The sequence below is a fragment of the Oryctolagus cuniculus genome, chromosome 4 (assembly GCF_964237555.1).
Source record: "Oryctolagus cuniculus chromosome 4, mOryCun1.1, whole genome shotgun sequence".
In the NCBI taxonomy this organism is placed as follows: Eukaryota; Metazoa; Chordata; class Mammalia; order Lagomorpha; family Leporidae; genus Oryctolagus; species Oryctolagus cuniculus.
Window position 1 is genome coordinate 168968062 of NC_091435.1, and position 27536 is coordinate 168995597.

The window sequence follows — 27536 nt, forward strand, 5'->3', positions numbered from 1 at the left end:
AAACACCCCCATGAGTTCATCTCTGCCTTTCACGAATGAGGACACTGAAGCTTCAGAGAAATGAACTCACGCAGAGCCACAGAGCTGGAGAGTGAGCAGACAGGGCTTCAGCTCAGACTGCAGTCCCACAGGGATGAGTGGAGGCCACACTGGGACGGTCACAGCTGGGTCCGGAGCAAGGAGTGAAGCTGGAACCATCTCTTGGATTATCCTTCCCCCACGAGAACACCCGAGATCCCCAGCCCCTGCCCGGTGACTGACCTCAGTGCCTTGGGTACAGTAAGGCCGGGGCCCCAGACCTGCCTCCTACACCCTGGTTCCTAGGGCTTCCTGTTAGAGGGCGGGGCCTCTCCCTGTGCAGCTCACAGAGTGGGGGTTGGAGCCTCCGTTCTTGTTGTTTGCTATTGCTTGGCAATTGAACAAGATGTAAACATTTTCTTAGAACTAAAAAAGAAACATGGGGCTGGCATCCCATTTGGGCATCAGTTCATGTCCTGGCTGCTCCTCTTCCAATCCGGCTCTCTGCTATGCCCTGGGAAAGCAGTGGAAGATGGCCCTGGTGCTTGGGTCCCTGCACCCATGTGGGAGACCTGGAAGAAGCTCCTGGCTCCTGGCTTTGGATTGGCGCAGCTCCGGCCGTTGCAGCCATCCGGGGAGTGAACCAGCGGATGGAAAACCTCTCTCTCTCTCTGTCTTTGCCCCTCTCTGTAACTCTACCTCTCAAATAAACAAATATTTTTTAAAAAGAAAAAACCAGTTAGGTGAGATTCTCTTTACATAAACTCCTCCAGCAGATCTATGGATCTCACTTCCTTCTCTCTAGATGTGCCCTGTGGTATGAGTCCTAACAGCCTGCCCTGGAGAAAGTGTGTGATGTGTCTGTGCAGTTACTAGAGAACTGCAGCTGTGCGTGGAAGTCTTGCCGTCTCCCACCCCCACTCACCGCCGGCGGCCTAGCCTCTGACACGTGTGGCTTCCCCGCCGTGTGTCTTTAGGCCGGGGTTTCTAACCCTCAGCGCTACTGACAGTTGGGGCCTTCTGTGCACAAATGCTGCTAGGGCCACCTCGCCCCAACCTGAGCCGTGACCATCAGCGATGTCTCCAGGCCTGGCCAGATGCCCAGGAGTGGGGCCGGGGGCAGAATCACCCCCCGGTTGAGAACTGCTTGATGCAAAGAGAAGCAACGTGCAAACATGTCCTTTCTCTTTCAAGATCTGTTTCTATCTATCTATCTATCTATCTATCTATCTATCTATCTATCTACCTACCTACCTACCTACCTACCTACCATCTATCTAAACAGAGACAGAGAGAGATCTTCGGTCTGCTGCTTCACTCTGCAGATGGTTGCAACAGCCAGGTCTGAGCCAGGAACTCCGTGCAGGTCTCCCACATGGGTGACAGGAACCCAAGCACTTGGGCTGTCATCAGGTTCGTCGGCAGAAACTGGATCAGAAGCTGAGCAGCTGGGACAGGAACCGGCACTTGGATATGGGGTGCTGATGTCACAGTTCTAGCTTAATCTGCACATCACCATGTCAGCCCTGAACTCGTCATTCTGCCTTCCTGTCCTCTGACACCCAGCAGTCTCTTCACAGAGCTCCTCTTCCTGACTGTATTTCTGTCCATCTGTCCATCCGTCCATCCATCCATCCATCCCTACAGATATTATATAACATGGCCAGATTTATGTTTTAAATGTGTAATAAATATCCTAATTTATTTTACTTATATGAAATATCCCAGAAAATCATGGAATATGTATTATGATGGGGCCAGCATTGTGGCATAGCAGGTAAAGCTGTTGCCTGTGGTCCCCGCATCCCATATAGGCACTGGTTTGTGTCCTGGCTGCTCCACTTCTGTTCCAGCTCCCTGCTAATGGTCTGGGAAAAGCAGTGGAGGATGGCTCAAGTCTTTGGGCCCCAGTCACCCACGTGGCTTTGGCCTGACCCTCACTGGCTATGGCAGCCATATGAGGAGTGAACCAGCAGATGGAAGATCTCTCTCTCCCTCTCTAAAACTCATTTTCAAAATAAGTAAATCTTTTTTTAAAAGACATCTTTTTTTTTTTTTTTTTTTTTTTTTTTTTTTTTTAATTTTTGACAAGCAGAGTGGACAGTGGGAGAGAGAGACTGAGAGAAAGGTCTTCCTTTGCCGTTGGTTCACCCTCCAATGGCTGTCGAGGCTGGCGCATCGCGCTGATCCGAAGCCAGAAGCCAGGTGCTTATCCTGGTCTCCCATGGGGTGCAGGGCCCAAGCACTTGGGCCATCCTCCACTGCACTCCCGGGCCATAGCAGAGGGCTGGCCTGGAAGAGGGGCAACCGGGACAGAATCCGGTGCCCCGACCGGGACTAGAACCTGGTGTGCCGGCGCCGCAAGGTGGAGGATTAACCTATTGAGCCGCGGCGCCGGCCAAAATAAGTAGATCTTAAAAAACAAAAAACAAAGAAGAAGGAAGGAAATGTATTATGAAAATCGTATGCCTGCATTTCAAATTTCTACCAAAAGTGGCATATCTTTTAGTTCCCCAACTCCACGAACTTTTCGAAGTGCCCTTGTATAGAAGGTATAGCCTGACCTGTGTATTACGGCAGGTGTGTATGTAGGTGAGTGTGATGTATCCACACACACTTTTATTTTTTTTATTTGACAGAGTTATAGACTGTGTGAGAGAGAAACAGAGAGAAAGGTCTTCCTTCTGTTGGTTCACTCCCCAAATGGTTGCTACGGCTGGCGCGCTGCACTGATCCGAAGCCAGGAGCCAGGTGCTTCTCCTGGTCTCCCATGGGGTGCAGGGCCCAAGCACTTGGGCCATCCTCCACTGCCTTCCCGGGCCACAGCAGAGAGCTGGCCTGGAAGAGGAGCAACTGGGACTAGAACCCAGTGCCCATATGGGATGCCAGCACTGCAGGCAGAGGATTAACCTAGTGAGCCACGGCGCCAGCCCCCACACACACTTTTTCAGCGAGTACACGTGTAGACATCCTGGAACTCCCTGGTCAGTGCGTGGAGAATGTCCCCACTGTGGCCGCTGCGTATCAGTCCTTGGTGTGGAGGCGCCAGCGTTGATGGGAGCAGACCAGTGCTTGGCACTGCCCCCAGTGTGTCGCTGTCGACCGCTCACGGGGCCTCCCTCCCCACGCACGTGTGCCCTGGGTTTGCAGGGTCACAGGTAAACACATGAGCCGCCGGATGCCCCCTGTGCCCGTCGGCCTGCGTCAGCAGTGATCTGAGAGGCTGCTCCCTGCGGCTTCCCAGGCACAATTCCCAGCCCTCACTCCTGCCAGTCCCATAGGTCAGCCATGCCTTTTGTCTCCCGTAGGCCGGCGTAACTGCCGTAGAGGAGCCTTGCGCATCTTGGAGGAGGGCTGAGTGACCACAGGGCCAGTGTCCAGGGCAGGTCTGCTCCGGGGCGCCGGGGCTCTGAGCCTGCACCAGGGACTTCCAAGCTCTGCTCCACCCACTGTGGCTCCCCGGTGCCATCTTCCCTTCCTGCCCAGGCTCTGCACACACACCCCTGCCTGGCTTCCTCCTCCACCATGCCTTCTGGCTTGTGACAGCCGCTCGGCTCTCTGGCCTGTCACGTACTTGTCTTGTTGTCCAGTGGCGAGTGCGACAGGTCTGGTTTTGAATTCCAGGTCTGCCACTCGCCGTCTTTGGACAAATTTCTCACCTGTAAAATGGTCACAATACGTGCTTCCTAAGATGAGGGAAAGGAGTAAACAGGAACTCACACAAAGCGTGCAGAAGCAGCACAGACGGGTGTGAGTAAGCGTCCACCCTGGAGGGCTGATCGGAGGTTGTTCCATTTGCTCTCTGCGCTGCGTCCATGTGCCCTTGCACGCAGTGAGTAAACGGATTGAATCTGTTTCTTTAAAAAACCCAAACTGGAGGCCGGCACTGTGGTGCAGCAGGTAGAGCTGCAGCCTGCAGGGCCAGCATCCGTATGGATGCCGGTTCGAGTCCCGGCTGCTCCACTTCCAATCCAGCTCCCTGCTAATGGCCTGGGAAAGCAGTAGAAGACGGACCAAATGTCTGGACCCCTGCACCCAGGTGGGAGACCCAGGTGTAGCTCCTGGCTTCGGCCTGGCTCAGCCCTGGCTGTTGTGGCCATCTGGAAAGTGACCCAGTGGACGGAAGATCTCTTTCTCTCTCCCTCTCTGTAACTCTTGCTTTTCAAATAAATAAATAAATCTAAAAAAAAAAAAATCAAAAATGAGGATTTAGCCTTGAATCTGAGCACCTGTTCCAGGCATTGATCTCAGGGCTTAGGGTTTAGCAGTGGGAAGAGACATCAGCCCTGTCTGGACAGAGCTGGCACCCCCTGGGGGCCACAGAACGAGAGGGGTAAAGGATGCTGCCCACGCAGATGCGTGCGTGTCCCGTGGCTCTGAAGTCCCGTGGTGCTGTCTTCGTGTTAATCATTGTTTGTTCCGGGGCCTGCTCTCCTCTCCAGCTCTGTCCTCCACAGGGCCGCCCCCTGCCCACCCCCCAGCCCCTGTACCCTGCCCTCCGGCTCCACCGGACCTGCAGCTTCAGCTCTGCTCATTTGCCTGGAGTAGCTGCTGTGCCCACCTCCGCTGGCCAGTGCCTTAAGGAAGCCACCCCCGTTCCCTGCGCTGAGTCCCGGTCGCTGCCCTTGCTCGGTGCTGTGGTCAGTTTGTTCTCCGCACACTTCCACCAGGCGTGCCTGACTCTCCCTGATGGTGAGGTCCCCGGGAGGAGGCACCTCTCTCTGGTGCAGGGTGTCTGCCGTGGGTGTCTGACACGGTGAGTGCTAGGTGGACAGGCGACACGATGTCCTGCCTCGGCTGTCCTCGCGGGGGCAGGCCAGCTGGAACCTGCTTCAGGTTGCCCTTGGCCACCCCCTTGGACAGACCGCATACCTGCTGCTGGCCCATCACTGGCCTGCTGACCCTTGAAAGATCACTTAACACTCCGGGGCATTTATTTTTAATTTTTATGTATTTATTTGTGGGGAAGGGACAGATGGAACTGCCGTCTTCTGGTTCGCTCTCCAGATGCGTGCAATGGCTGGGGCTGGGCCAGGCCAAAGCTGAGAACCTGAAACTCAATCCAGGTCTCCCACGTGGGTGGCGGGGATGCTACTACGTAAGCCATCACTGCTGCCTCCCAGGGTCTGCATTAGCAGGAAGCTGGGGTCAGGAGCAGAGTGAGAACCCAGGCAGTCCAATGCAGGATGCGAGTCTTAGCCACTGGGCCCCGTGCTCACGCCAGGGGCCCCGGGGTTGCTTACCGCTGGAGACTCGGTTGACACTGTGCTCCGTGGCAGTGCGCCCCTGGGGACTGTGTGGTGAGCCTTGTTGCAGTAGCTGGTCCTGCCCGATCCAGGTTCCATGGGTGGGGCCTCCTGTCTTTCTCCCTCGACTGCTTCAGAAGTGCAGTGCCTCATTGAACCACAAAGGGAAGGGAGGACTACAGAGGAGGTCGTGTGTGGTGATGGTGAGGGTGGTGGTGGTGATGATGGTGATGACGGTGATGATGGTGGTGATGATGGTGATGGTGATGATGGGAAGGGAAGACTACAGAAGAGGTTGTGTGTGGTGATGGTGGTGATGGTGATGATGGTGATGATGGTGGTGATGGTGATGATGGTGATGGTGAAGGTGATGGTGGTGATGGTGGTGATGGTGATGGTGGTGATGGTGGTGGTGATGGTGGTGATGGTGATGGTGGTGATGTGATGGTGGTGGTGATGGTGGTGATGGTGGTGGTGATGGTGGTGATGGTGATGATGGTGATGGTGATGATGGTGGTGATGGTGGTGATGGTGATGGTGGTGATGGTGATGGTGGTGGTGATGGTGGTGATGTGATGGTGGTGATGGTGATGGTGGTGATGGTGGTGATGGTGATGATGGTGATGGTGATGATGGTGGTGATGGTGGTGATGGTGGTGATGGTGATGGTGATGATGGTGATGGTGAAGGTGATGGTGGTGATGGTGATGGTGGTGATGGTGATGGTGGTGATGGTGATGGTGGTGATGGTGGTGGTGATGGTGATGGTGGTGGTGGTGATGGTGATGGTGGTGATGGTGGTGGTGATGCTTGACCTACCCGGTAGAGGGCAGCAGAGCCATCCACCGAAATGTCCACATTTTTGTTGTTTAAATAAGCCAGGGTGACGATACCTTTTCAGCCCACTCCCGACACACGTGTTCTCGAAAGATGGCTGCTTTTCCGCAGGGTTGGTGGTCCGGCCACTGCACAGAGCTGATGACAGGTGGACGGCCTTCCAGATCTGAGCAGGCTCAGCGTCTCCTCACCTTGACTGTACAGTCCAGACCAGGCTGCTCTCTCCAGTGACCCCGCGTGTGTGCCTGCCCCCGCCTTGTGGGGCTGGGGCTGGGGGTCGCCCACCCAGACCGTGTGGTAGGGGTGTCAGCCCTGTCTCCTGGGCACTGCTGCACCTGTTTCAAGTCCCGGCAGTGTCACCACAGTGTCTTGTGCAGAAACGTTGATGGCACAAGCTAACAATTTCTTCTGTTGTTCACCAGCTTTAGCTGGAGGAGCATGTAATTACCAGCTTGTGGTAGTTAAGGAAAAATAAACTTCTTAAACTTAGAGGGCTTTGGCAGTTAAAAAAAAAGGCTTGTGTGGGGAAAGTCAGGTCTGTGTGTGGGAAGCATTTGCTGAAAGAGTTGGATACTAATTTAAGTTCTTGGAGGGTTGGTTTGGAGGGAGCCCTGGATCTGAGTAACATTTTACAACTGGGAGGTGGGCGCAGGGGGGCTGGTTTCTGCTCTCTGCTCTCTGGGACGTCTCAAGGTCATTGGCATTGTTCATGGCTCGTAGAATTCCAATTCCACTCTGCATCTCCTAACTTAATTTTTTCTTAACTCAATCTGAAAGGCAGAGTTAGAGAGAGGAAGATCTTTCTTCTGGTTCACTCCCCAAAATGTCTGCAATGGCAGGGGCTAGACCAGGCTGAAAGCAGGAGCCAGGAATTTCTTCCAGGTCTCCTACGTGGGTGCAGGGGCCCAAGGATTTGGGCACACTGGCAGGGAGATCAGAAGCGGGGCACTGGGCCCGGTGCTGTGGCATAGTAGGCTAAGCCTCCACCTACGGCACCTGCATCCCATATGGGCACCAGTTCATGTCCCAGCTGCTCCTCTTCCAATCCAGCTCTCTGCTATGGCCTGGGAAAGCAGTGGAGGATGGCCCAAGTGCTTGGGCCTCTGTACCTGCGTGGGAGACCCGGATGAAGCTCCTGGCTCCAGGCTTCAGATTGGCTCAGCACCAGCCATTGCAGCTATTTGGGGAGTGAACCAGCAGGTGAAAGACCTTTCTCTCTGTCTCTCCCTCTCTCTGACTGTAACCATCCCTCTCAAATAAATAAAATGGAAAAATAAAAGGAGTGTCCAGGACTTGAACCAGCACCCTGATATGGGATGCCAGTGTCGCAAGCAGTGACTTAACCCCACGTACCACACCGCCTGTCCTCGACTGAAATGTTTTTATAAATATTTGGAAATCTAAGATGCAGAGATGCGTTAAACACAGGTGACTTTGTTTGCTTTGAAACCTTTCAGAAAGTAGACTCTTGGGGTCTTTGCAGGGCGACCCTGGCCAGCTGCCTTCCTTGTATCCCTCTTCTGCTTGTCAGCTTAGAACAACCTTGACCTCGTTTCCCTACGCTGTCCTAGCATCCAGCCCCTCGTCAGGTTGTCGCTTTAAATCCCCCGTGGGATCACACCTGCAGGATCCTGCTGCATTTTCCCGCGCTCCCTCCGTGGGCCTGGAGCTGGAGCCGCTCTTGTCCCAGTGTGAAGAGAGAGAATGTCAAAGGCACTGTTTGGCAGTGGGAGTGGCTCTTCGTTTTGGAGAGTGGAGAAGAAAGCACTGATCTGAATCAGTGAAGGTGCTGGCTTAGGTTGCCCTGTGTTTTGTAAACATGTTGGAGTGCTGTGGCTCAACCGTGGGGTGCAGGGCTTCAGCCTCTCTCCTCGCCAGAGAGCAGCTGCTGCTATTTTTTTTTTTTTTAAGATTTATTTATTTGAGAGACAGAGTTACAGAGGGAGAGAGACAAAGGTCTTCCATCTGCTGGTTCACTGCCCAAATGGCTGCAAAGGCTGGAGCTGGACGTTTCTGAAGCCAGGAACCAGGAGCTTCTTCTGGGTCTCTGGATGCGGGTGCAGGGGCACTTGGGCCATCTTCCACTGCTTTCCTAGGCCATAGCAGAGAGCTGGACCGGAAGTGGAGCATCCGGGACTTGAACCGGTGCCCATATGGGATGCCGGCGCTGCAGGCAGAGGCTTACCCACTATGCCACAGCTCAGGGCCTGGAGATCAGCTTCTGTTTTGTAAGGGTATTGATTGGGTGGGGTGGCATGATAAAGAGTCATTTTCCAGAACAATTGAGGGGCGGACGTTCGGCACAGCAGTTGAGACGTCCCATGTTGGAGTGTCTGATTCCAGTCCAGCTCTGCTTCTGCTTCAGCTCCCTGCTACTGCAGACCACAGGAGACAGCAGGTGCCAGCTGAAGGGACTTGGTCCAAGCCGACAATGTGGCAGACGCAGGTGGAGCTCCTGGCTCCTGACTGGCCTAGCCCAGCCCTGGCTGTGCAGGCATTTGGGGAGTGAGCCAGCCTATGTATGGAAGAGTCTCTCTCTGTCTCTCTTTCTTTCTCTCTACCTTTCAAATAAAGTGAACAGACATTAATAAAACTTTTAGGAAAAGAAAAATAATTCACCCAAAACTTGGATAAAGGCAAAACAAGAAGAAGGTTCCTTGGTGCCCTTTCGGTACCCACTAGAACATTTTCTCACGGATCCACTGCGGGGATCTGATATTCCTAAAGAAGAGGCCAGCAGATTTCTCTGGAGTGTCAGAGAGTAAATATGTTGGGATTTTTTTATTTATTTGTTTTCAGATTTACATATTTAATTGAAAGAGCTACAGAGAGAGAAGGAGAGACATAGTAAACATCTTCCTTCCGTTGGTTCACTCCCCCAGATGGCTGCAACGGCTGGAGCTGGGCCAGGCTGAGGCAAGGAGCTTCTTCCGGGTCTCCCACGTGGGTGCAGGGGCCCAAGGACTTGGGCCATCCTCCACTGCTTTCCCAGGTGCATTAGCAGGGAGCTGGATCAGAAGTGGAGCAGCTGGGACTCGAACCAGCGCCCATATGGGATGCCGGTGTTGTAGGCTTAACCCGCTGTGCCACAATGCTGGCTCCCAATGTTTTAGGCTTTATGTATGTGGATTTCATATCATTTGCTTGTTTCGTGGTAGGAAATCCTTCTTTCATTTTTTTCCCAGCCATTTAAAATCACAAAAGTCCACTTGTGGACCCTGAGGAGATGCAGATGACTCTCAGGGAGGGAGGACGCTCGGGACCCCGCTGGGGCGGCGCGGGGCACTGAGCAGTTCTGTGCTAACTTCCAGTCTGAACCCAGCACTCATTTCCTCTGGCCTGGGTTCTGTGCCCTCCCGTGAGCCAGCTGTGTCCTCCTGTCAACCTCCATCCGTTTGTTTTTAAAACTGAGAACAGGACACTTCAATAAGTCATTCAGTCGGAGGTGAAAGAATCATGCCTCATTGTTGTACCCGGGGCAGTGGGTGCAGGCAGTGGTCAGGTGCAGGGTGGCGCTGTCTGCCCTCCGTCGCTGCTCAGTCACGGTGCAGGTGCCTCTCGCAGGCCCCTGCTGTTCCCTGTGCCGAGGATCGCTTTGTTCCGAGAGCAGAAGTCCGAGAGCAAAGATTTCCTTGGCTAAAGGAGGATGAGATGAAGGAAGCCTGGGGCTGGTGCTGTGGCAGAGAGAGTAAAGCCTCCACCTGCAGGGCCAGCATCCCACATGGGTGCCGGTTCAAGTCCCGGCTGCTCCACTTCCAGTGCAGCTCTCTGCTAATGCGCCTGGGAGAGCAGCAGACATGGCCCAACTGCTTAGGCCCCGGCACCCACGTGGGTGACCTGGAAGAAGATCCTGGCTCCTGGCTTCGGATCAGCCCAGTTCTGGCCACTGAAGCCATTTGGGGAGTGAACCAGTGGATGGAAGACCTCTCTCTCTCTCTCTGCCTGTCTAACTTTGCCTTTCAAATCAATGTCAATCAATCTTTAAAAGAAAAGAGAGGCCCTTTTGAATGTACAAGCTCACTCGTGGGTGTTTGAGATTGCCTGTGCCCTCCCAGCCCAGAAAAGAGGCCACAGCACATGACATAGGCTTTGGTCCTTAACCTCTCCGGGGCTGGAGGGGGCCGTGTCAGGGATCTGTGGACAGAGGGGAGCTGAGGTTCCCACGTTCTGCCCATAACCTCGGGGTCTTTTGAGACCCTGACATGAAGAGAGTGACGTGGAAGCCCGGGACACTTGAATCCTAACCTTGGCCTGGTCCCAGGGTGACACGCCCAGCGGCCTTCATTTCATTAAGGCGTTTTCTCCCGGTACCTCCGACTGTTCCAACAATTGCAGGCCCCCGTGGGCCGCTCGCCCTGTTTTCAGCCCAGTGTGTCCGTCTCCGTCCCAGACGTCTTGGGCCCTGGATGAATTTAGGGTATCAGTAGGTTAGGTTTGTACGGTTCTGAGTGGCTGCCGGGCGCGTTCCTGGGCAGCGCGCGCCTCTGCGGGTAAGCTCTCGGGGTATTCTCTCGAGAGCCATTGTGCTAACACGCTGTAAAGACTGCTTTAACGCTCTGCTTGGAATTCACTGAGTGTGTGCATAAATCTTCAAGCCCGTTACATCGTTACATCGCGAGAAGTTTCTAGGGTTTTCGCGGGTTCTGATGCGTCACAGCTTGTAATGTCTGCTCATTGTTAAAGTGATGACACAATCAAAACATGTTGGATGAGAGGCAGGTGAGGTTTTTTTTTTTTTTTTTTTTTTTTTTTTTTAATCTTTGGCTTCCAACACTGAAAGTAACTCAGGTTACTTAATTATTTTTCAAAATAATTTTTTAAAATATTATTTATTCGAGAGGCAGAGACACAAGGAGTCCCACTCCCATCCGCTGGTTCACCTCTCAGATGCCTGCAGTGGCTGGGCTGGGCTGGGCCGGGGCCATGGCCTGGGGCGAGGAACTCAATCCAGGTCTCTCACTCAGGTATCAGGGCCCTAATCAGGTGAGCCATCCCTCCTGCCTCCCAGCCTCTGCCTTAGCCAGAGGTGGAGTTAGGGGTTGGAGCTGGGAATTGAACCCAGGCCCTCGGGGTGGGAAGTGCCCATTCCCAGTTACTTATCTCCAGTAGGAGATAGAAAGTAATATTTGGTGCTTAAACCTATTTTGCCCGAGTGATGCTTTTCCGCAACATTCGGGCTTGGTTACATATTCATAGCAACAGGTATAAGCCTAGCTCTCCCCTCCAATTTTAGTTTGAAAAGTTCAGATCTATAGGAAATCTGAAAACTGTATTTAAAAAGCAACACAGACCCCCTCTCTAACTTTGCTAGTTAATATTCTGCCAGATTTGCTTCGTCTCCCTGTGTATCTGTGTGTTGTTTTAACTTCCTTTTTGTTTCCATTCAAACACTGGGAAGTGGCAGACATGACATTTGTTCCCTGTTTCAGTATGTGTCTCCCAAGAACAGAGACTGTCTTAAGTAGTTGCAGTATCTTCATCACAGAACTTAGGGGGCGGGTGTTTGGCGGATACCTACATCCTGCATCCGAGTGCCTGAGCCCCGGCTGCGCCCCTCGCACCAGCTTCCTGCACTGCACCCCAGGGGGCCCCTGCCCACCCACGTGGGAGACTGGCTGTTGCAGGCATTTGAGGAGTGAACGGGCAGGTGGACGGTCTCTGTATTGATCTGTTTCTCTGCCTTGAGAGAGAGAGAGAGAGAGAGAATGTGCCGTATCTTTAAAAAACAAAGGACGTAGGCTCCGATGCAGTAAAACATAATGCCGCCTCTACTCTCATTTCCTAAATTGTCCCGATTATGTCCTCTTCCTCAGCGGAGGATCGGTCTGCTTCTCTGGTTGCTGTGTCTCTTCGGAGATCTGGGGTCTGGAAGAACCACCCCCCCCCCCTTTTATTTCTTGTGGTGTTGGACAAGAGTCCGGGCGAGTGGGCTTCCAGAAACTCCACGGCCTGGCTCTCTGAGGAAATTTAGGGTGGAGCTGTGTGTGCCTGGCTGGGATCACCTTAGGGGCCCCTAGCGCCGGCTGGCCCTGCAGTTGGCTTTGCTGAACTTGGACGTGGGGATACAGAGACACCTGCCAGACCTCATGAACTGGACCCTTTCCCCTGGTCGACGTTCATGGGGGTGGGGGCAGGGGCATCCTGTCCTGAGGCTGTGTGAGTGAATTTTTCCCCAGCAGCCTGCCCCCCACTGATGGTGGCGCAAACCCGTGTTCTTCCCGGCTTCGTTCTCTTCATTGCCAGAGGCGGCACCGGGAAGGGAAGCCGGCGGAGGAGGTGGAGCCGGCTCCCTGGCTCCTTGTTTATATAGTTACGAGGAGGGAGTGACGGGAGGCCTTGGTATTTTCTAGATTGTTATAGTCCATCCCTGGGAACACCAGCAGCTCAGTTGTCTGCCAGGCAAATATTTGTCCCGAGGCAGTAGCGTACAATGGTCATTGAAGGCCTGGGCGAGCTTATTAAAATGCCTGGCGTTTGCCCCGGTGACACACACAAGGTGAACGGGCCGGAATGTTGGAGCTGGGTGGCGTGTGGGTTTCTCGCCTTGGAGTTTACGGTGTGGGATGGGACTGGCCGGAGGGACGGCCAGCGGTGGAACCTTGTGGATTGAAGGGCTGGGGAGGACAGTTTTGTCTTTCCCCAGCGGGTGGTGAGCCCAGCGTTCGTTGGGGAGCAGGGAAGGAGAGCCACCTCTCCAAGGAGGAAACCTGCTGCCAGGGAGAATGCTCGTGAGTGGCTTTAGGTACAGGACGAAGTAATGCAGTCGCCTCAACCGTTGAAGCCATACCTTCCCATAGCCCCGTCCTTTAGGGCACTGGGTCTCAGCCAGGGTGCACTTCTGTCCCACAGGGAACGTGTGGTGATTCAGGAGGTATTTTTTTTAATTGTCACAGCTGGGAAGGTGCTGTTGGCCTCTCCAGATTGCTGCTAAAATACCCAACGTGGGGCCGGTGCTGTGATGTAGCCAGTAAAGCCATCGTCCGTGGTGCCGGCATCCCATAATGGGCACCAGTTCGAGTCCCGGCTGCTCCACTTCCCATCTAGCTCTCTGCTATGGCCTGGGAAAGCAGTAGAGGATGGCCCAGATGCTTGGGCCCCTGCACCCATATAGGAGGCCAGGAGGAAGCTCCTGGCTTCTGGTTTCAGATCAGCCCAGTTGCAGCCATTTGGGGGAGTGAACCAGCGGATAGAAGACCTCTCTCTCTGCCTCTGCTTCTGCGTCTCCCTAACTCTGCCTTTGAAATAAATAATTTTTTTTTTAAATCCAATGGATAGGGCCGCCCATTTGCTCCCCACCCCGACAAGAGAGAGATTACCTACGGAATTTCACAGTGCTTTTTAGGGTTGCAAGCACTTTGCTTTACGGGATAGTAAAGTTCTCCAGTTGATGAGTATTTGCATTGTGGAAGGCACAAGGCATCGTAAGAAAACTAAGTTGCAAACTCTGCCTTCAGAACTCACCATTTCATTGGGAAAACAGACCCGTAGATGTTCACAAATACGGTACGTGCATGTCCATGGTCTTCTGTCTGGGAGAGGCTGCAGACAGAAGCTTCGCCGGGCGGAGCTCACAGGCCCAGCATGCGTCGCCGAGCCAGGAGGCGTGGAGCCCCGTTCCAGCTCCCCCTGCGTCGTCACTGGCAACGTATTCAGGGAGCAAACGTAAATCTCTGGTTAGGTGTGGGTTTTTAAAAGTAAAATGTATATTATTGACTTTGTAGGCATCTTGCACAATTCTCTTGTGTAAATTATTTCTAGCTCTTACTCCAATTGGTCCACTGCTGTTAAAGTCGGTTTATATCACCATAGTGCCATCCATCCTGTGGCTCCTTGGGGGTGTGCACTGTGCATTTATTTATTTTTTTTTACAAAAGATCTTATTTCAACTAATGGAGTTTATGGATTCAAAAGGCTTCCATAGCCTAGGCAGCCCATGTCAAGAGCCTCGGGTGATCACTGACGTCACACATAAGAGTGTTAATTGTTAAATCAGCACCAGGAGGCACTGTGCACTGACTTCCCATGCAGGACCGCTGTCCTCAAGGAGTTGTAATACAGCTATGTCTAAGTGCTTCCAAAAGATGCATCATTCTTGGGTGCCTCGTTAAAGTTAATTAAGCTTCTAAAAAAAAGAAAAGTGAAATTAACTTCAAGATGACTTTCAACAGCCCTTGTCCTGACTGTTGAGGGATAGTTTTTGTTTTGCTTTTTGTCTTTTTTACCGTGCAAATTGTTGGACTCTTTACTTAGTATAGAGTTGGTCTTCTGTGTATAAAGTTAGTAAAAAAATGGATCTTAGTGGAGAATGGGACTGGGAATGGGAGAGGGAGGAGGAGGTGGGATGAGAGTGTGGGTGGGAGGGTGGGTATGGTGGGAAGAATCACTGCATTCCTAAAGTTGTACTTATGAAATGCATGAAGTCTGTATTCCTTAAATAAAAGATTCCTTTGGGGGAAAATAAATTTTTTAAAAAAATCTTATTTGAAAAGCAGAGTTACAGAGAGAAAGGGAGGGACAGAGAGGGGGTTAGAGAGAGAGAGAGAGAAACCTTACAACTGTGGGTTCATTTCCCAAATGGCCACAGTGTCCAGAGCTGGGCCAGGCCGAAGCCAGGAGCCTGGAACTTCATCTGGGTCTCCCACATGGGTGGCAGGGACCCAAGCACTCAGCCATCTCCGGCTGTTTTCCCAGGCAGGTTAGCAGGGAGCGGGATTGGAAGTGGAGTAGCCGGGACTTGAACTGGCGCTTATATGGCCCTCAGAGACTTCTGGGGCTGTGGCAGGACCAACTGCTAGGCGTTTAAGCAGGGGAGGGCTTTAGCAGACTGGAGCAGAACCGGTCGCCTCTCCTGCCGCTGTGCCCACAGTGTCCAGAACACAGAGCACCTACTAGTCCCAGTTTTCCTCCACGCTGGCCCAGCAAGAGCCTCCGCTGCCACCAAGCCTCTGGTCCCCCGGGGTCCAGAGTGGATGTTCAGATCCTGTGCTGGTTTCCTGCAGACGCTTGGTGATTTCCCAAGCCACCGCAGAGAATGGGGGCTTTGTGCTGGGGAGGTGCCCCACACCGTGGACATCTTGAGGTTGTGATGGGAGTGTGTGTTTGCGCCCTGCCCCCGGGCATCCCGAAGACCATGGTCAGTCACACTTGACCTTCGTCATTAGCCCTGCTTTCTCATTTAAGAGATTCCCATGGTCTTTATTTTCCCAGCTCAGTCCTGACAAGAGAAAAGAGGAAGCAACCCGAGGACATCTCAAAATGAGACTGAGTGACAGCGCAGTAGGAAGTCCATCCACTCCGAATTTTTATTGTGCTCGGAGAAGTCGCATGTAGGGGAGTTGTGGATGGATCCGAAATTTGTGTGAAGTCGTTTTCAACAAATCAGGTTTCTCAAGGCTAACCAATGGCTTTGAGAGCCGCACTGCTCTTCCGTGGGGGTGGCGGTGGGAGTGTGCTATGTGGGAAGAAGTCCCCATTCACGTTGGGCTGAGGCCGTGGGAGAGCAGAGGGATTTTGCTGGCACTGCCGGGCTGCAGCTGGAATATACCGTCCAGCTGTGTTCCTGCTCCAAGAAGAAACGCAGCTGGGCTGCAGGTGGGCTGTCGAAAGCTCCCGTGCTGGGGCCGCTGTTGTGGTGCAGCGGGTGGAGCCATGGCTGGAGACTGCAGCGTCCCGTATCGGAGTGCTGGCTGCTCTGCTTCCGGCTTCCTTCCAGTGCACCTGGGAGGCAGCAGCAGGTGCCCCAGGTACTTGGACCCCTGCCACCCATGTGGGATACCAGCATGCAAGGCCTGGCTCCCTGCTTCAGCCTGGCCCAGGCCTGGCTATTGTGGCCATTTGGGGAGTGAACCAGCGGATAGATCTGTCTCTCTGTCTCTCCCTCTCTCTGTCTCCCTCTCTCTGTCTCCCTCTCTCTGTCTCCCTCTCTTACTCTGCCTTTCAAATAAATAAAAATCTTAAAAAAAAAACTTCCCACCCAGTAAATGACATCCTAATAGGGGTCTTGCCGTTGCCAATGAGGAGTGCCACGGGAAGAGCCGAGTTCATCTGTGTGTGCAGGGTGCCCCTAGCAACCTGGGCACTTCTCTGCTGCCAGCTGTGGGCACAGGCGCCGGCAGGTGGTGGCAGGTGCACCTCTCAATCTCTAAGGAACCTGTTTAGGAGATAGTCTGACTTTGTGTCTGGGGATTGGTTTGCATTTTTCTTTTAAACACGTGTGAAGGATTATACAAAATTCGGGAAGAAATACACCAATCTGGAAATACAGACAGTTGGGGGAAAGAGTTTTTAAATACCAATGCTATTATAACAATCATTGTAGCTTTTCAGTCTGGATATTTATAATGTATCTGCTTAATGGTTGAGCTTTATAAAACTTTGGAGAAACGAGTGAATGAATGGACAATACGTTCCTGATACAAAGGGGTGCTGCTGTGGTGTGGGTTACCCTTGTCCACAACAACACAGATGGGTTTCAGGCACGCTGTTGAATCAGAAAAGCCACACACCAGGGAGCGTAGGCTGTACCAGGGTCAGCAAACGTGCCTTAGATGCAGCAGCTGGCCCCCTGTACATTCCTCTGTGGCCTGGGAGCTAAGAACGTCGTCTGCATTTCTGAGTGGCTGGGGGGTTTGAAATCTCTCGCTATGTGAAGATGCTGTGAATTTCAGGTTTGAGGGCCACCCGGTGTTGGGGTTTTCCTGGCACACGGCCATTCGCCTGTGCCCTCTGCTGCCAGGGCAGAGGGGAACAGTGACAGCGGTGCTGGGCCCTGCACGGGAATGGCGTGGTCGCCTCTGGACAGTGCCAGCCCATTCACGGGAACTGCTGGGGGTGCAGGGAACAGCTGGGCGGGGGAGGGCTGGGTTGTAAAGGGCACGAGGGAACGGGGCTGGGCGAGGGCACGTTTTCTGTTTTTGTGGGGAGCAAACCGGACTGGACTGAGTTACTGGAATTAAGACTTATTCTATGCATCTGCTCTCCCACAATATGGCGCTGGGAGAGAAGTAAACAGCTTCCGCACAGCTGCCTCCAGTTCAACTAATAAACTGTAGGACTTGCTCCTGATTGGAGGAGAGCAGCGTACTCGGCGTGTGGGCAGCCGAGTTAGGATTGGCGGAGGAGGACTATAAAGGAGGAGAGAGACGGCATGCACCAGGAACATCTATGGGGAACATCTAAGGGAACCCGTGCAGCCCCCGAGAAGAGCCGGCCGGCGGTGTGCCGCTCCCCTGCGGAAGTGGGGAATGTGGCCAGGGGGAACTGCCCTTCCACGGAGGTGGAAGGGACAGTAGCCAACCCGGGAAGAACCAGCAGCAAACCCGGGGAGGGCCGAGCAGACGAAAGAACAGCGCAGGGTCCTGTGTCGTTCCTCCACGAAGAGGGGGAGCGACATAATGGTGCCGTGACTCGGATAGGAAACCTGACTCGGATAGGAAATCTAGGACGGATAGGAAACTTAGGAGGGAAGAAATGACTCGGATAGGAAACCTAGCTCGGATAGGAAACCTAGGACGGATAGCAAACTTAGGAGGGAAGAAACGGGAAGAAACGGGAAGAATTGGGAAAATATCGGAGAGAGAGACTAGCAAACAGCCTAGGGAAAATACCGGAGAGAGAGACTAGCAAACAGCCTAGGGAAAAGCCGGACGAAAAAGGGTGCCGGAGGAAGCTATTGAAAGCCTAGGCATAGATTCAGATACGGACTACGGGGGGAAGCTGGGAGAAATCTCTAAGGTCGAAAACGAAAGTGAAAGCTAGAACAAACAGACTCGGATGCGGACTATACCGGAGAGAGAGAGACTAGCAAACAGCCTAGGGAAAAGCCGGACAAAAGAGGTGCCGGAGGAAGCTGTTGAAAGCCTAGGCATAGATTCAGATACGGACTACGGGGGAAAGCTGGGAGAAATCTCTAAGGTCGAAAGCGAAAGTGAAAGCTAGAACAAACAGACTCGGATGCGGACTATGGGGAGAGGCCAGGAGAAATGAGGGAGGAATATCGTTGGAGGAAAGCTTGGGGAAACATACCGGGTAGAGAAAAATGTTAGGGAAATTGAAGCTGCGGGGGGCAGGCCAAGGCGGACACGAAAGCCACTTTGGGATTCTCAAGTTAGCCCGGGAATAGGGGGCGAAAAGTTGAAACCAGAAGCTGAAATGTGAGCCTGGTTGGGATCCGTCTGATTAGCCCGGGGAGCAAAGGACGGGAAGCCAAACCGTGGGGCGGAGACGTATGCTGGGTTGAATTCGCCAGGCTAGCCCGGGGAACTTAGATTGAATGCTAGTGGCGGACACGTAAGCTACGCTGTGTTACTCGCGGAAGCCGCCGCGTGCAGAGAGAGCACGGGGCGTGAATAGATAGGGAACGGGGCTGGCGCGAGGCCGTGGTGCAGACACGAAGGGCGTGGAGACCGCGGAGCGCGCGAAGCCAAGCCGCCGAGAAGTAGCCTCGGGGCGGGCAGCGGGAAGCCGCAGGGATAAGAGAAACAGAAGTTTAGAAGTAAGATGAGAGAAATAGGAATGCTGGAAGATAGAAGTAAAATGGGAGAAATAGGAATGCCCGGAGATAGAGAAATAGAGAAATAGAAAGGCCTCCCTACAACACTGCAATGTGAGAGCTTGGATTCGGTCTGCCTGATTAAGTGAGGCGATGAGCACGATGAGCACCTGCGGCGGCTAGCAGCTTATGCGCCACAGGTCACCGAAGACAGGCACGAATTAACATCAGTAAGGCTTCCCCCACAATACAACAATTAGGAGGCTTGGATTCGGTCTGCCTAATTAAGGCGGTAAGCGCCAGCAGGCGGCTCGACCAGAGTGTGAGCCGCAGGTCACCGAACACAGGCACGCATCAGCGCCTAAAAACCTCCTCACAACATGGCGAAGAGAGGACCCGGATTCGGTTTGCCTGATTGATAGGACTTGTAAGAGCCTGTGGCAACTCTAGCAAGTAGAGCAGAGTGTGTGCCGCGGGACACCGAAGACAGGCGCGTATCAACGCCAAAAATAAAAAGAAAGGGGGATCTGTGGGGAGCAAACCGGACTGGACTGAGTTACTGGAATTAAGACTTATTCTATGCATCTGCTCTCCCACAATATGGCGCTGGGAGAGAAGTAAACAGCTTCCGCACAGCTGCCTCCAGTTCAACTAATAAACTGTAGGACCTGCTCCTGATTGGAGGAGAGCAGCGTACTCGGCGTGTGGGCAGCCGAGTTAGGATTGGCGGAGGAGGACTATAAAGGAGGAGAGAGACGGCATGCACCAGGAACATCTATGGGGAACATCTAAGGGAACCCGTGCAGCCCCCGAGAAGAGCCGGCCGGCGGTGTGCCGCTCCCCTGCGGAAGTGGGGAATGCGGCCAGGGGGAACTGCCCTTCCACGGAGGTGGAAGGGATAGTAGCCAACCCGGGAAGAACCAGCAGCAAACCCGGGGAGGGCCGAGCAGACGAAAGAACAGCGCAGGGTCCTGTGTCGTTCCTCCACGAAGAGGGGGAGCGACAGTTTTGACTGTGTGGGTTACGTGGATGCCCACATTGGTCAAAACCCTTAAAGCTGCATTTTACATGAGGGCTACTTATGTTTGTAACTCATCCTTCCATCGAGTTGTGGGGCGGCGGGATGGAGCCCAGATAATTCCCCCGTGCTGACTCAGTGTGGCAGATTCCGAATGCACCCCGCGTCATCCTGATCTATAAACGTCTTCTGTGATTGTGATGTTGAAGGTGAAAATAATGGTTTGAATGATTTAATTTTATTTGAAAGGCAGAGAAAGAGAACCATCTACTGTGTCGCTTACCCCAATGCCTGCAACGGCCAGAGCTGGGCCAGGCCAAAGCAGGGGCCTGGAATTCAGACCGGGTCTCCCACGTGGGTGGCAGAGACCCAGGTACCCGAGTTGTCACCTGCTGCCCCCCAGGGTGTGCATTAGCAGGAAGCTGGACTCCAAGCAGAGGAGCCGGGGCTCATACCAGGCACTGTCACGTAAGATGTGTCAGACATGTGCCCCTGAAGGTGTTTTCTCAAGGGGTCTTTGCAGATTTGTGGAAAATGTGAATTAGGAAAAACCTATGCGTGGATTTAAAAGAAAGTGTGCCAAAATAAACTTATCTTTGAATTCCCTTTTCCACGAACTATTTGGAGTACACTCGTATGTTCCTTCCTGGGCCAGTTCTGCTTGAAGGAAGTCTGTCACCTCGGTCAGGGTGACGCTGTCAAAGTCGGCTCCCCAAATGCCGCTGTGCAGCTGTCCCGCGCGACACTTGAGGGCTACAGCCTGGTTTTTCTTTTGGTGAAGAGCAGTCAGGAGCAGCACCAACCCTGGCTGTTGAGCCGCTCGGAGCAGGTGCACCCCTGTGCAGTCACCTTGCGCCCAGCCTGCCCGCTCACCTCCTGGGTCTAGGTCTCAGCTGCGTATCCCCGGTCCCGCGGTTGAACCCCACTGCCTGCCGTCAGCACCAGAGAGAACTCCACCTTCTTCCCGAGAGAGCGGCTTCTCCATCCCCACCCAGCCAGGGTCCCCTTCTTTCCAGTATCCCGGTCCTCACCTGTCCTCACTGGCTCACTGGGGACCGTGGTGTAGCATTGTTAAGCCTAAGTGACTGCACTCCCGCGGCAGGAACTCGGTGGTCTCTGTCACCACTGCCCTTGTTACTCTGCACCGCGGGCTGGTCCTACCTCACGCTGCCTGTGTCTTTAAAACCAGCCAGGGCCGGTGCCGCAGCTCATTAGGCTAATCCTCTGCCTTGCGGCACCAGCACACCAGGTTCTAGTCCTGGTCGGGGCGCCGGATTCTGTCCCGGTTGCCCCTTTTCCAGGCCAGCTCTCTGCTGTGGCCAGGGAGTGCAGTGGAGGATGGCCCAAGTGCTTGGGCCCTGCACCCCATGGGAGACCAGGATAAGTGCCTGGCTCCTGGCTTCGGATCAGTGCGGTGTGCCGGCCACAGCGGCCATTGGAGGGTGAACCAACAGCAAAGGAAGACCTTTCTCTCTGTCTCTCTCTCACTGTCCACTCTGCCTGTCAAAACAACAACAACAACAACAACAAAAAACCAGCCTGCAGATTTACTAAAGCACTGTCTTTCTTGGGTTTTCCAAGTTGTTGTTGTTTTTTTTTTTAATATTTATTGATTTATTTGAAAGGCAAAGGGAGAGACAGAGAGATCGTCTACCTGCTGATTCACTCTCCAAATGTCTGCAAGAGCCACGGCTGGGCCAGGCTTCAGCCAGGAGCTGGGTGCCCCAAGAGGGCTCCCTCGACAGGTGAGATTTTAAAGTGCAAGGGGCTGGTGGCTGAGTGGTTTGCAGGAAGGTGAATTTTATTATTGCCTTGGTGGCTCTCTGGACAAACACAGCACAGTGCCGAGCGATGCTGGCCTTTCCCCTAACGAATTTGACCGTGAATCTTGCTTTCCATGGAATGTTTCTGAAAACGTGGTTTGAAGCCTGTGAACCTGGAACCAGGTGGCTTATGATGTCAGATGCTAATTCCTCAATGAACTGGGACTCTGGAGTTGACGACTTGTACTTTACTCCCTTTAAAAGAGCCAAATGTTTCTCACTTTTTTTTTTTTTTTTCCTGAACTGGATCTATTTTGAGAAACTCTTACCATTCGTAATATAACTAGACAGCTCTGGGAAGTTACAGGACGTTACTGAAATCCAGCATTTAGTTCAGTGCCTCCGTGCACCGCTGCGCTCGCCACGGCCCTTCCACCGGGCAAGCCGATGACTGCGGCCGGCCGTCGTCTTGTGAAAGGACGCCTGTGCCGTCTCAGAGGCTTCCGGGTGCCCAGGCTTTGCACGGAGCCTGAGCCTGGACGGACGGCAGTGTTCCCAGGGTGGCTTAGAAGGGTTGAAGGAGGCCTGCCTTGGTGAGGGGTCTGTGCTGATTGTGCGAGACGGCTGGAGTGTGGCGTGCAACCTTGACCCCGCAGGGAAGCTGGGTGCAGAGGTGCCTTCCCGCTTGTTTTTAGATGGTTGGAGCATGGTGTCCAACCTTGACCCCGCGCCCGCGTCGGCTGAGCGCGCAGGGAAGCTGGGTGCAGATGCGCCTTCCCGCTTGTTTTTAGATGTTTTCCCCGCAGGACAGCAGCGATTCCAGGTGAGGTTCGAGAATTGTTGGACGGGAGTGATGTTGGGGTGAGGGGGACGCAGGCGTACAGACTTGCGTTGAAAGCTGCATTTTTTCAGTAAAGCTTTTAGAACTTGGTTACGCGTCAGGAGAACTCCTATTGGCTAAATTTCCATTTTCTTTCCCCCAAGTCATGGACTGTATGAATGTTAGGATTTTTTTTTTTAACATGTAAAACGTTCTCTGTTTATAAATATTTCAGGGCCCCGTGCTCAGATCAAATCCTTAACTGTGAGTCCAGATTTAAAAGTCCGTCTGCCAGTCTGATAAAGCATTTTCCCATGATAAGAAGATGCCTTTGTATATAATTATTCCTGAAAATGTAGGGCAAGCCAGTGTTTGAGAATTGAACACTAGACTTACACATTTTTTAAAAAGATTTTTTAAAAATATTTATTAATTTATTGGAAAGTGAGAGTTACACAGAGAGAGAAGGAGAGGCAGAGAGAGAGAGAGAGAGAGGAGAGAGAGAGAGAGAGAGAGAGAGGTCTTCCATCCACTGGTTCACTCCCCAAATGGCTGCAATGGCCAGAGCTGGGCAGATCCAAAGCCAGGAGCCAGGAGCTTCTTCCAGGAGGGGCAGGGGCCCAAGCACTTGTGCCATCTTCCTCTGCTTTCCCAGGCACATTAGCAAGGAACTGAATCAAAAGTGGAGCAGCCAGGACTCAAACAGGCGCTCCTACGGAATGGCAGCTTTGCAAGCTGCGGCTTACCCTGCCGCTCCACAGTGCCAGCTCCTAGACTTACATGTCACTTTAGAGGACCTGAATGTTGGGAAATGGATTGGGATTGGAATCTCTTAAGTATGTAACCCTCCGGGGTTTATGCACCCACAGACAGGCAGCAGAGGGGGAGAGCAGAGGGCAGCTGGCGCCAGCCGGTCACTCACCGGCGCTGAGACCTGTCCGAGCATCTCCTGTGCCTTCCCCCGGGTGACAGCAGTGGCCCCAAGGCCGTACAAGGATTGAGCTTGTTGGTACATGGGAAGGGCTCAGGGCACTGGCTGCTCCCACGAGACCGCTTGGTAAATGTTAGTTTATTTCTTTATGCAGGTGCTTAACGAAGATTAAACAGTGAGTGTGGACAGTTGGGATTGCTCTCCGAAAGTAAATTCTGCGCGTTGGCCTTGCTCCATCTTGCTGGGGATGGAAGATAAACGTATGTGTTGCAGCCAAGTGAATGCTGAGAAGGGGAAAGGAGAGGGCCGTGTTCGGGTTTTATTTTTCGTTCGTGCCGTCTGTGGGCAAGTGAATCGGCCTCACTTTTATGAAGGACAGTTGAACAATAGCCTTCATAATGGAAAACACAGTTTTTTTTTTAAGATTTATTTATTTATTTGAAAGTCAGAGTTACACAGAGAGAGGAGAGGCAGAGAGAGAGGGAGGGAGGGAGGGAGGGAGGGAGGGAGAGAGAGAGAGGTCTTCCATCCGCTGGTTCACTCCCCAATTGGCCGCAACGGCTGGAGCTGTGCCGATCTGAAGCCAGGAGCCAGGAGCTTCTTCCAGGTCTCCCACGCTGGTGCAGGGGCCCAAGGACTTGGGCCATCGTCTACTGCTTTCCCAGGCCACAGCAGAGAGCTGGATCGGAAGTGGAGCAGCTGGGTCTTGAACCGGTGCTCATATGGGATGCCGGCGCTGCAGGCGGAGGATTAACCTACTGTGCCACTGCACCAGCCCCGCCATTCACTCTTGAAAGACCTCCTGTATGTGTGGATTTTAAAAAAATTTGTAGTAAAATCAGATGCCTCCTTTGATTTCCTTGTCCGTGAACTTTTTGAAGGACCTGGTGACACCATGGGACGTGCGCCAGGTGGTGCTGTGTGACAGTTTGCAGCTCAGCAGACTGAAAACAAAAGCTCCCCCCCCCCCCCCCACGCACAGGGAGCTGGGGGAGGCGCTGCCTGCCCCGGACGGTGCAGCAGCTTCAGAAGCAGTGAGGAGGCTCCTAGACAAGACTTCGTTAATTCCTGCGTGAAGTCAGGAAGGCAAGGAGTGGGCAAGTGGGGGCTCAGGCTGGATTTTGGAAAGATACAAGGAACTGGAACTGTGTCTCGGATGGTTCTTGCGTTTCCTACGTATGAGGTTGGTTTGTCTTTGGTGAAGGGTGGTGATTTTCACCTTGGGGACATGGGGTTAGCCATACTGTACCCCTAGCTGCAGCAGCTCCGCTTTCCCGTGCTCCGCTCAGTGTAATAGACCAGCGAGGGCAAAGCCACAGAAGGCTGTCGCTCCCCCTCTTCATGGAGGAACGACACAGGACCCTGCGCTGTTCTTTCGTCTGCTCGGCCCTCCCCGGGTTTGCTGCTGGTTCTTCCCGGGTTGGCTACCGTCCCTTCCACCTCCGTGGAAGGGTGGTTCCCCCTGGCCACATTCCCCACTTCCGCAGGGGAGCGGCACACCGCCGGCCGGCTCTCTCGGGGGCTGCACAGGTGTTCCTTCAGATAGATGTTCTTGGTGCATGTTGTCTCTCTCTTCCTTTATAGTCCTCTTCCGCCAATCCCAACTCTGCTACCCACACGCCGAGTACACTGCTCTCCTCCAATCAGGAGCAAGATCAGCTCCTGCAGCTCAGTCAATCAAATTGGCGAGAGGCAGCTGTGTAGAAGCTGTTTCCTCCTCTCCCAGCGCCATATTGTGGGAGAGCAGATGCATAGAATAAGTCTTAATTCGAGTAACTTAGTCTAGTCTGAGTTGCTCCCCACAGAAGGCTGACCCCGTGGCGAGCCGGTGTGGCTGGGAAGGCGTGCAGAGGTCAGGAGCCGTTGGGGGGCGTGCTGGTTTGGCATTTAGGGGTCGCTCGGTAGCATGCAAGCGCGGACCCTGCGTGTTTCCTCATGCAGGCGTGCTGTCTTAGGAAGCTTTGGGGAGAAAGTGCGCCAGCAGAAAATTCTTTGAAGCCCAGTGATCTTTTTTTTCTCTATCTAAAAATTTAAATTGAACCCGAAGTGGGCCACCCAGCCCCTTAGCAAGCTTGGCTTGTGCGCTGAAATAGGATTTCATTTAGGAGCAATGGAACATATGCCCAGGGTGGTGGTGTGGCACAGTGGGTTAAGCTGCTGCTTGTGTTGCTGACACCCGTATCAGTGCCAGTTCAAGTCCTGGCTGCTCTGCTTCCGTTCCAGCTCCCTGCCAGTGTGCCCAGGAAAGCAGGGAAGGTGGCCCAGGTCCTTGTGGGGAACCGGATGACATTCCAGGCTCCCGGCTTCAGCTCTGCCCAGCCCTGGCCATTGTGGCCTTTTGAGAAGTGAACCAACAGATGGAAGATCTTGATAGCCCTCCCTCCCTCCACCCTCTCACCCTGCCTTACCAATAAATAAGTGTTAAAAAAAAAAAAAGTGCCCATCCAGAAACTCTGTACGCATGCGCATAACAGCATTATTCATGCTAGCCAAGCGTAGAACCGCCTCATGGTTAAGATGCTGCGTCCTGTATTGGAGTGCTTGGGTTCAATACCCGCCCCTGGCTTCTGACCCCAGCTTCCTGCTAGTGCAGACCATGGGAGGCAGCAGTGATGGCTCGGTGACCGGGTCGCTGCCGTCCCCAGGAGAGACCTAGGCTGAGGTCCTGGCTCCTGGCTTCAGCCTGACCCAGGCCTGGCTGTTGCGGCATTTGGGGGGTGAACCAGAGGATGGGAACCCTGTCCATCTCTTTCTCTTACTCTGTCTGCCTCTCCAACGGAAGAACTGTAATACACGGCATGACGTGCAGGGACTCTCACAGTACCATGCTGAATTAAAGAAGCCAGCCACGCAAGGTGACACATCGCGTGATTCCGTTTATATGGAATGTCCAGAATAAGACTAATGCTGACCATGGTTGTGACAGGAGCGAGGGCTCGACCTCTGTGTGGCAAGGGTTCCTTTAGGGTGGTGGGAAACTTCTGAAATTGGGCGATGGTAGCACAACTCTGTGAGTCTGCTAAAAGCCATTTGTTTTTGTAAACTTTAAATGACCCAAACTCCAGCATGCAAAATAGATCTCACTAAAGCTGCTATTAAAAAAAATAGGAATTGATTTACGTAAGGTGCTTCAGGATATGCCCAGGTGTCTTCGCTGTTCTTTGTGCTCTTGCTGGACTGGGGGAGTGTACTCCGCTGGGGTGAAGGGGGGGGGGGAGCCCTGGCTGCCTTTATCTTTCAAATCCTAGGTAAACAGAGCCCTGAACACTCACCTGGGAAACAGTAGGGACCTTGTTTGAGCTGCCAGCCATTCCTTCTCCACCCACTCCACAAACCCACTGCACAGCAGGCGCCTTTGTACTCTGGCCACGGTCAGTGACGTTCCTTCCCCAGAGGGTTCCTGTGTGGGAAATTGTCCTGGTCTTCAGCAACCAGCGCTGGTGTCCACTCACGACAGGCTCGGTGTTTACACAGCTCCGCAAGCAGACGGAGTTTAAAAATAACCCCAAGCCGGTGGTGTCTGTTCCGACTGGTGACGCGGCTGCTTTCCCAGGAAACGGGGCACTGGTTAAACAGCCGTGGGGCCCCCGCCAGGCCCAGGTCACAGGCAGGTTGCCCATGTGCAGGCTGCCGAGTGCAGAGTATCGTGGTGTCGAGAGGGCTGGGAATGCACTGTACGGCCCATAGAGAGCGTGAGTGAGTACAAGAGTGGATGCACACTCCTTCTGTTAGCCTGGCTGGTGGGGAGATAGGAGACGCCCAGCCGGCTTCTGCCATGAGATCTTCGGTTGCGGGGGGTGGTCTGCCTGCTCCAAAGGGCAGCTGTGGCTGAGATCTGCTGGGGAGGGTGTGGAGACACAGCCTCTGGCCGCTCACGTAGCTTCCACCCGCTTTCAGACCTCTGCACAGGGCAGTCCGCGCCCTTGTCTGCCTGAGTCCTGAGCCTTAGAAGACCTTTGCTAACTTCCGTGGGTGACTTCCCTTCCCGTGGGAGTCCCGGAGGAGGCCTTTATTTGTGGGCTCGGGGTCTGAGCCTACGGTGTGTTTCAGAGGAAGACCGCAGGTCACGGAGCAGCCTGGCCAGGGGGGCAAAAACTCGAGGGAAGGTGCAGTCCGGTCCAGGCTGTGCCGCTCTGTGCGGTCCACAGGTTGCCTGTTCCTGCTTTTTCCCTCCCTAGCATCCTCAGGAAGGTGATTGGTCATCTTCCAAACATTTTTTAAAGGCTTTATTTATTTGAGAGGCAGAGTTAGAGAGAGAGAGAGAGAGAGAGAGAGAGGTCTTCCAACTGCTGGTTCACTCCCCACATGGCCACAATGGCCAGAGCTGGGCAGATCTGAAGCCAGGAACCAGGAGCTTCTTCCCATGTGGGTGCAGGGGCCCAAGGACTTGGACCATCTTCTACTGCTTTCCCA

General features: G+C 53.5%; 1 protein-coding gene across 2 annotated transcripts in view; it reads left to right on the forward strand.

Annotated features, from left to right (window-relative positions):
• The window catches only part of CMTM8 (CKLF like MARVEL transmembrane domain containing 8), a 93417-nt gene that overhangs the window by 41675 nt on the left and 24206 nt on the right, over nt 1-27536 (forward strand). The window contains exon 2 of one of the 2 annotated variants that reach the window (XM_051818533.2): nt 21235-21354. The exons of the other annotated variant lie outside the window; for it this stretch is intronic. Coding sequence (XP_051674493.2) covers nt 21283-21354 — 72 coding nt within the window. The 5' untranslated portion in view covers nt 21235-21282. The remainder of the gene's footprint in view (nt 1-21234; nt 21355-27536) is intronic. 2 annotated transcript variants of the gene reach the window in all.